At 37.1% G+C, this 9,878-nt stretch overlaps 1 protein-coding gene across 1 annotated transcript; it reads left to right on the forward strand.

Moving 5' to 3' along the window:
• The first annotated feature begins 857 nt into the window (after positions 1–857).
• On the forward strand, positions 858–8,253 carry irx4b (iroquois homeobox 4b). Its single transcript, XM_036565642.1, has 5 exons — positions 858–902; positions 1,705–1,929; positions 4,392–4,504; positions 5,266–5,585; positions 7,643–8,253. Exons 1-5 carry the CDS (start codon positions 858–860, stop codon positions 8,251–8,253), a joined length of 1,314 nt encoding a protein of 437 aa, XP_036421535.1.
• The last annotated feature ends 1,625 nt before the right edge of the window (positions 8,254–9,878 follow it).

Raw genomic sequence — 9,878 nt, forward strand, 5'->3', positions numbered from 1 at the left:
CATTAAGCAAATTTAAAATATACATTCAAAATTTTGAAATGATTACTTCTTAAGTTGATTTGAATTTGCATTTTATTACCTTCTAAGTTGATTTGTATTTTGGAAACTTTGGGAAGAACGGCAGCTGATGCAATTAATAATTTTTGATGTAGTAAGAAAGTATATATATATATATATATATATATATATATATATATATATATATATAACGTGTATATATATATATATATATATATATATATATATATATATATATATATATATATAGAGAGAGAGAGAGAGAGAGAGATTTATGAATAAATAGATAAAAATACATACATGCAAAATACATATAATCTTCACAATATATAATATATAGAACAAAACATTAAGATCAGAACATAAAGATCACAAAAACAAGTATATTTATTTGTTTATTTATTTAATTCCTTTTATTGTACTGCATTTTATAACAGAGAGGTGTGGGTTAAAATTCCTTTGCATTGCTACTTTGAGTCCTTATTTTAAAGCGAGAAGGCAGGAACAAGACTGGACTAAATGGAGTGCGCTGTTTATTTCTTTCCCCACCCGTTTTCGGGCACGCCCACTTTCGTTAGAATTAGCTAGCAGTTTATACTCAATGAACTCCTGCGAGAGTAAACTACTCGCCAATCACAGCGCAGGAGCCAGGATGCTCTAGCCAATTCCTGCGTAGCGGGCGGGGCCTGTCTGAATACGGGTGGGAAAAAAACCTGACGCTGCTGAAGCAGATTCACCTGCATTTGTAAGAAGATCGCAGCAGATGAACTGATGACCCTCAGCGCGACTTTCTGCTTTGAGATGCGTTTTCTCCTCCTTGCTGGACTTTCATCTTAACCATGTCATACACGCAGTTTGGCTACTCCTATTCAGCAGCTCCTCAGGTAAGTACACTGGGGAAAATATATGGATATAATTCTATACTTTTGTGCATTATTTGGACTTATTTGGACTCTGTGGTCAATTCAGCTTTGGTTTTGATTCAGTAATTCTGTATTTCAAACATTTCAGTTACTATTAGAGTTACAATGCACTCAAAATGCCAGACAATTATTATTATTTTATTAAGGATAAAATAACTTTTTATTGTTTTTATATATGTTATTAAGATATTTATTTTATCTGTTGTTATTTTCTGTTGTGTGATGTAAACATTACGTTTGATGAGCTGTTTGAGTAATATTTAAAAGATTTTACAGTCTTTTCCAACACATTAAAAAATCATAACATAAACAGCAAAGGATGTGCAGACAAATATGATATGAAGCTTCTTATTCACCAGGTTCTAATTCAAATTTTATGTTCCACCTTAAATGTAAGTGAACGTAACTGCTGCACTGTTTAAGGTGGAATGGAAAATTCTAACAAGATGCTGGCAAATAAGATCCAACTTCAGCCTCATTGTAACTTCTGAGTCAGTTTATATGGGAATTAATTTGTGAGTGTCAAGAACCTTTTAAGCCTTTTAAAAATGAAAATGTTCTGCACCAATTTAAGGTTCTTTTGGAAATTCTTTCAAATTTAAAAACGTTCTTCACATTCTCCCGTACTAAAATGGTTCTTTAAGCAGTCATCAATCTACTAAAAGGTCGTTTAGGAAAGCAAAGCTGGTTCTTCTATGCTTTGCTTCAGACAGCCTCCAGGACCAGCTTGGAGAAATCTGATCTTATTTATCTACTCCTACAGCTCCTGTGGTCCTCCAACGCTTTGGGTGCATGCTATGAGTCTGGCAGCGGCTCTTCATTAGACGCTGGAGTAGTAGCCTCCACCCAGAGCTCTCTTTACTGTCCGATGTACGAGAGGAGGCTGGTGGCCTCCGCAAGGCATGACCTGAACTCTACTTATGGGAAAAACCACAGCTATGGGACTTACAGTTCATACGGGACGGATTCGACTTCTCTCTATTCTCTGGTGCGCATTTTATTTGAGCTGTTTTCATATATACTGAAAAAAGTTCTTGATTAAGTTTTACTGTAATTTAGTATATTTTATTTATGCAGAAATTATGTACACATTTGAATCAGATAATGTTTTTTCAGTGAAAGGGCAGACAGGATGTTCAGCACCAGAGTTACAACACCACCGGTGCAGCTCATTGGCTAATCAATAAGCCTTTTATTAGTTGAATCAGGTGTGTAGGAGCAAGATCTTGCAACTGTGCTGCGCAGTGGAGCTCTAGGAATGGAATGAAGAGGCTTGTATGCAGTCGTATGCAAAAGTTTGGGCACCCCTGGTCAACTGACATGTTTTGTGGATTTTCTAAGGGAAAATAAGTGAACACATCCTCTACAGAGAACACACTTGTGCATGTTTTAATACATAATCACTATTTCTTTGCTGAATTGAACATATTGGATCAAAAATAAAACTAAAATATGTTCTGTGAAAAATGTATGGCACATTTTTTATGTATATTTTTCCACAATATGAGCAAATAAATAGAAATTGTGCACTTAAAATTGCAGAACAATGCCATATGTGTTTACATGTGTTTCTTGTAGAGGATGTGTTAACTTACTTTCACATAGAAAATGAACCAGGGATGTTCATATGACTGTAAGCTTCCATGACAACAGGATGCTTAATAACATGAATAAGGCAGTGTAAAATATGAAAATGGTAACTTTTTCCTTTACAGTCTCCAAAGCTCAAGATATTAAACAAGTGTGAGGTACAGGCTCCAAACTACTAGATAGTTATTCGAAGTACAAATATAGTAAGTAACTAGACAATCTGACTAAATTACACTGCACTGTAACACATTTAACAAATGGCCAGCACCCACCAGCAAGAGCAAAGTTTTATTATACACTTCTATAACCTATGAATACCTGTTTACATTTAAGTCCCCGTAATATGAAGCCTTAGTATGTAATAAGCAGTCAAATAAATAAGAAAAATCTACCAGGTTATATGGAGTAAAAGGCAGTACAAAGACATAAGGGCCTTATGGAGTATGTGCCTGTCTGTTATCTACTAACTAAATCTAAAGGAAACTGAACCTGAGCTGTAAAAGAAAGCAATGAGTCATACTGTTGTTATTACCTTTTACTTTCCAGTTACTTTCCTGATTGTGACATTATAATAATATTAAGTATAAGTTTGTTGTACTCACGACTGGCTACTCCAAAGAGGTATCCTATCATGAGATTTTTTTACCACATCCTTATTCAACCTAAAGGGGAATTCAATAGATTTTTTAGAATCCCTGTTTTATTCAATCATTGAGATGTAAACAAAGTCATTCAGAGTGGTTTGATGTGAAGTGGTTTCTTTACAGTGGTGGTGATAGGAACCAGGGGTCACCATGTCTACAACACAAATATAGCCATTTTATTTACTGTCCAAAACAATCAGTGAACCTACATGTGTCATAGTTTTTATATGTAATGTTGATGATGGGAAAATAATAGGACATCTGAAAACTAATGTGGTCTTTGGGAACTATTTTGCATTTACCTGTCCACCCTGAATAGAAAAAAAATACTTACCAATTTAATTATACTAATAAGACCTAGAACCTATTTGGCATTTCAGTGTAATTTAGACAGGCTGCCTTGGAACTTCCCATCATTTTACCTAAAATAAATCCTTGTACTTTGACGTTTGTACCTCTCAATTACCTGCTTAATACCTAGAACTTAAGAGACTGTAAAAGAAGCTGCTTTCTACTGTTCAGCAGCTGTTTGCTCCTTTACTTTCGAGGGGAACTCCACTAATTTTTCCAGCCCTCTGCATAAATAAATAAATGGATGTAAACAAGGTCATTCAGAGCAGTTTGATGTGAAAATGTACCATTCCAGAGAAACTTACAGAGTCAGACCCGTTCACAGTGGTGGTGATAGGAACCAGACATCTGAAGCATTTAACACTTAAAGCTACATCACAGAAAATGACTATATGAAATTATTTTGAATATGATGATGCCTGAGACTTCATTATAGTTTTGAAGCTTTGGTCATCAAAAAACATGGCAGAGATACATGCAGGGCAAAATAGTCCCTACATTTATTTTTTATATTACATATAAAAACCCGACATAGAAGACACATGTAGGTCCACTGGTCATTTTGGATAGTAAATAAAATGGCTATATTTGTGTTGTAGACCTTGTGACCTCTGGTTCCTATCACCACCACTGTAAAGAAATCAGTCAGTGATTGTCTCTGTAATGAACCATTTCACATCAGACCACTCTGAACGACTTTGTTTTCTGAAAAATTGGCAGAAATGTCCTTTACAGGGCACTGGCCATCTTAGACTCTGGTGTCAGTGTAAGTGGAGGGAGTGGTGTGTGTTGAAATGCTGTCAAGCTTGCGTTCATGTTCTGATCATGCTCGTGCTCATGCTTAATGTGATGTTCTTGCGGACAGGGCAAGCTTGGTGAGAAAGATGGAACAGGATCAGCACATGGAAGGGTCACTCAAGGGCCATCTTACTACCCATGTGATCATCCATTTGGACAATACCAGTATGAAGGATATGGGTAAGATATCAGATTTGTGGAAGTGAGAGGATTGTACAATATATTGCTTGTTGTTGTTGCGATAGTGTAATACTGATGTCTCACAAGGCTGCAAATGCAAAAAAAAGCAATAAGAATGCTTTTTACTGTGTGACCAATCATAGTTGCAGATGAGTGTTAGTACTGTTTTAATAAATTAGGATATTCATATAATACAACAAGAGTAAACGACAGTTGTATGTGAAGTTGTATGTAAAGGAACACTCCAGTTAAATTAAATGTTTCGTTTATTTTATAAATGAAAAACAAGTTAACATATTCTCTACAGGGAACACACTTAAATATGTATTTTTTGAAAATTTTAGTGCACAGTTTGTATTTATTTGCTGAGTTTTACATATAGGAAAAAACATAAATTATTAAATGTGCCATACTTTTTGCACAGGCCACATTTTATGTTTTATTTTTTCTGTCAATATGTTAAGTTCAGGGTGTGTTAACTTATTTTCACTTAGAAAATCAACAAAACATGTCATTTGACCAGCGGTGCCCAAAATTTTGGGCTGTATACTGGTCAGAATAATGCAGGCAATCTTTTAACATCATTGATTCACCAATGCAGTTTAATATATTGCAAGATATTTAGGAATCACAATATAATTGCAAGGACATTTTGTCCTCATCAAGCAGGTTTATTGAGGCTCTTTGCATATAAGCATGTCATAAAACACCAAACCGTGCAGTTGCACACTTACACTTACATAACTATGCACCCCTTCAAGGTACGGATCTATGGATGTTAGTACAAGAAGGAAAAATGCCACCAGAGAGACCACCAGCACCCTGAAGGCGTGGCTACAGGAGCACAAGAAGAACCCGTACCCCACCAAGGGCGAGAAGATTATGCTGGCCATTATCACCAAAATGACCCTCACGCAGGTGTCCACCTGGTTTGCCAATGCCAGGAGGAGGCTCAAGAAGGAGAACAAAATGACTTGGTCCCCACGCAACAAAACCTCAGACGAGAAAGGCTGCGATGAAGACAGCGACGATGTTGAGGGGTTGCAGGAGGAGAACATCAAATCTGAGAAAGAGTCTGATGGTAGGTAATCCTGTATTTGATCTCTGATAAGCAGATATAAACCATAAGACTGTTAGTAGTAGACTAAGACTAGTTCCTCTCAGTTTGACCATTTGAATTTTTACAATTTTGCACAAACGAGTTGCCAGTTCATTAGACAGACCTAGAACCTGAAACTTGTACCAAAAGCCAGAGACCACTATTCATTATTCTTAAACATTTTAGCGCATGATCCTTTGGAGAACCTTTAGAGAAAATGACATGTGTGAGTGCAAAGTATCTTTGTAAAATCTGATGAACTTCCTCAATTTGTAAAGATTCTATGAAGAACATTAACTTGGTACACACACAAAATAATGATTCGTCAAGGGTTCTTTAGTAATGGTTCTATATAGAACCATGAACTCTCAAAGAACCCTTTGCATGATTAAAGGGTTCTTTGCATCATGAAAGGGTCCTTCAGATTTATGGAGAATGTACCGTAATTGAGTTTGCCTGTTCTCCCCGTGTCTGCGTGGGTTTCCTCCGGGTACTCCGGTTTCCTCCCACAGTCCAAAAACATGCTGTCAGGCTGATTGGACATGCTAAATTGCCCCTAGGTGTGAATGTGTGTGTCTGTCTGCCCTGCGATGGACTGGCGACCTGTCCAGGGTGTATCCTGCCTTCCGCCCAATGACAGCTGGGATAGGCTCCAGCACCCCACCGCGACCCAGAAGGATAAGCGGTTTAGATGATGGATGGGATGGATGTACCGTAATTGGTTCTATATAGAAATTTTTTGAAAAAGGTTCTATAAGGCACATGCTCCATTAATCTGAAGAACCCTTTCATGATGCAAAGAACCTGTTAACAATGCAAAGGGCTCCAGAACCATTTTCTTCACTAAAGTACCCTTGAAGAACCATCACTTTTAAGAGTGTACATAACTTTGGTTATGTGAAAGGTTCTTCACACTCACATAACTCATTTACAAAAATGGTTTAAAACTTTTTTTTTTTTTTTGCATGAAATCATAGAACCACAGTTGATTTCCTGAAAAACCTTGAATAGATGGTTCTTTAGAGAACATTTTCTTGTAGATAAGATGTGATTGTAAAGCATCTTGTTAAGCTTAAAGAATATTCTTATAATGGAAATGTTTTTAAAATGGCAAAGAACCTTTACATTATGTGGAGGATCTTTAGACCTTGAAAATGTTTTTCAAACTCACAGATCTCAAACAGTGTTCTTTAGAGAACTAAAAGTGGTTCTTCGACGGCACTGCTTAAATAATGTGGAAAGTTTTTCAATGATGCACTCCTAAATATATGGATGCCAAAACGGGTTCTCTGGAGTGATGTCACTCACTTTTGGTTCCCTAAAGAACTTTGTTTATTTAAAATGAGACGTAGATGGAGAACTTTTTAAAGGGCTCATACAATGGGAAATTTCATTTACAGAAAACGGTTCCAAAAAGGGTTCTCTGCATAATGCCATAGAAAACTCACTTTTGACTCCCTAAAAACCTTGAATGAATGGTTGTTTAGGGAACTTTTTTTTTTGTAAATGAGACAAGAGAGTGAGTGAGTGAGTGAGTGAGTGAGTGAGTGAGTGAGTGAGATGTGTGTGAAGAACCTTTTTTAAGTTTAAGGAATGTCCACACAATGTGAAAGTTCTGAAAGGAACCCTAAATTACTTCTAAGCTTTTCTAAACCTTCAAAAAGTGTTTACAATATGTTCTTTAGACCTTAAAAAATGTTCTTCACACTCATAAATTTCTTGGTTCTTTAGGGAACTAAAGTGGTTCTTCCATGGCATCGTTCAAAGAACCCCTCATGATATCTTTTCAAGAGTGTAGATGGACCTTTTAGAAGTATAACTACTGAAGGTGGTCCATCTGTTACAGTACAGTTTGTCAGCCCCCCTCTAGCCAATCTGTCAATGGAAAGGGACCACTGTAGGACCACCACAGACCAGATATTATGTGGGAGGTGGACCATTCTCAGCACAGCAAATTATATTATGGAGGTTACTGAGGTTTTGAAAAACTATGCTATGCACTTTGTTTCTTAAACCAAAAACATGCTCCTTGATTTCAGACAACCCAAGAGCAGATGATGCAGATTTGCCACAAAGCGACTTGGAAGATTTGGACCTAACGGAATCCGACAGCTCTGAGTGCGAGCCTAAAGCGTCGTTTACTGTGAGCACTCATCCAGGCTCACAGGACTGCACGGGTCATCGCTTCAGAGAGCCTCTCTTACACATCTCTCTTCCAGAGACGCCTGGTTTCGATAAAGCCTGCTTAGGATCGACGGCTGATGGCAGCCACCCTGCAAAGGCTTTCTACCTTCGACAAGAAGGACAGACGCCTGAGACCAAGCCCAAAATCTGGTCGCTAGCACAGACTGCCACTTCTTTAAACAACGCTGACTACCCGTCATGCATGCACAAAGGTCTAGGCGTGAGGTCATCCTCTGCCGAGTGCCATTTAGACTCAGACTTGGCAGAAAGCCAGCAGGACTCTGCAGTGTCCAGTCTCAGAAACTGGATAGACGGCGTCTTCCAGGATCCCTTGTACTCGCAAAGCAACTTAAACCAAACATTCTCCAGCTCTTCTGGACTATGGGTGGGCTCCAGCAGCTGCCCAACATCAGAGAACACTGTTCATGGACTGCAAGAGCCAGTTACCTCTACCCAGCTTACATAATCAACTGGAATGGTTTTTAAAATGCACGCTTAAAAGTAAAGGTGACAGAAAGGGTTCTTTGGAGTGGTATCACAGAGGAACCACTTTCACAAAGAAACTTTCAGAGGATGGTTTGTTAAAGAGTCGCTTCTATTAATGAGAAACCTTTTAAAGGGCCCATATCATGGGAAATTTTCCAGATAATATATTGTGGCTGTTGGGTAAAAACCTTGTATCTCAATTTTTGTTGTTTTTCCTTTTTTGCATCATTTAAAAAAACTCATGTTACCCTTTGCATTGTCTTAAAATTTCATGATAAACAGACTAATCTGAATGACCCAAAATTGCTTCTTTACACATTACCTTCCATTACAGGAGCATGTTTTTCCTGTAAAGTTACCATTTTGGAGATATGAGGTCTTGTTACAATAGCAAAGATATGTAAACAATATTAAGGTTTCAAAACTTAATATTCACTCTCCAGTTCATGCAGTCCATGTTTTAGAATGAAGCTACAAAACAGCTCATTTTGAAAACCTTGTTTCTGTGATGTCACAAAAAACAGTGTATAAAACTGGTTATATATTTCCATCTATTCAGCCTACAGTAGTTAGGGTTGCCCATTCATGCACAAAACCTTGTATCTCTTGTTTCTCCATTTTGTGTAGTTGTCCTTTACAATGTGTGAAAGGTTGTTAATGAAAGGACCAATAGAAATGCTCCAAAATTGCTAAGAATAAACTCTTTTTGCATTAGTTTACATTTAAAGTTATGAATATTATTCCTTCTTCTGTAAAGTTTTGGAGATACAATGTTTTGGTTAAGAAATGATGCACACACATGTCTGTTTTTGGTGCATAGAAAAATGTATGATATGGGCCCTTTAAAGTTTAAAGAACCTCCATAAAATGTTCAGGTTCTATACCAGTTAAATGTTCTTCCTAGAACTGCAAGTCCGAACCAAGAACCATTTACAAACCTTTATTTTTAAGACTGTATTAGATATTTTGTAGATTTGCTGGATTCATCACTAATACTGCAGTGTTAATTATGCAGCTTGTGTTGAGCATGATCTACAGAGAAGCCTGTATGAACACAAACATGGTTTACAGCACTGAATCGATTGTTCAGTGTTTGTTCAATGCTAGGAAATGCCCTGTGTTGTTACCAACAACGAATATGGAAATCTGGTGAATCATATGTTTCAAAGTTTAAAATTAAAAACACTTAAATTAAGATAGATTTAGAAAGAAAAACACATTTCCACCATAAAGAAATGCAGCATTTTTACCCCAGAATGTTTTCCCAGTGATCACTACTGTATGATAGCACACCGCACAGATATGCCAATCTAATTTATTATTTATCTCACCGAAATAAAGGGTTGCTTTGTGAAGAAAGCATGAAATTGTCGTTCACTGTCCATGGTGCTGAAATATCCACTCTGCTTAAAAGGCAAATTTCTCTCTCCCTCGTTCTCTCTTGGCACACAGTCAAAATGCTTTCATATATAATAATAGACATAAGCAGCTGTAAATTACATGCTGTTATCCTGTGACTCTCAGAAGTAAACAGATCAGCTGTACATATGCTGAAGTCAGTTGTATATATGCTGAAGTTAAGAACAGCCCATTACTAGCTGTAAA

This window comes from Colossoma macropomum, unplaced genomic scaffold (genome assembly GCF_904425465.1).
Source record: "Colossoma macropomum unplaced genomic scaffold, Colossoma_macropomum, whole genome shotgun sequence".
NCBI classification, from domain to species: Eukaryota; Metazoa; Chordata; class Actinopteri; order Characiformes; family Serrasalmidae; genus Colossoma; species Colossoma macropomum.

Bases quoted from the DNA above. Each gene is read 5' to 3' on its own strand.
- irx4b (XM_036565642.1), top strand. From the start codon at position 858: ATGTCATACACGCAGTTTGGCTACTCCTATTCAGCAGCTCCTCAG. The intron at 4,505-5,265 runs GTAAGATATCAG...CACCCCTTCAAG, and splicing joins TACCAGTATGAAGGATATGG to GTACGGATCTATGGATGTTA. The intron at 5,586-7,642 runs GTAGGTAATCCT...CCTTGATTTCAG, and splicing joins ATCTGAGAAAGAGTCTGATG to ACAACCCAAGAGCAGATGAT.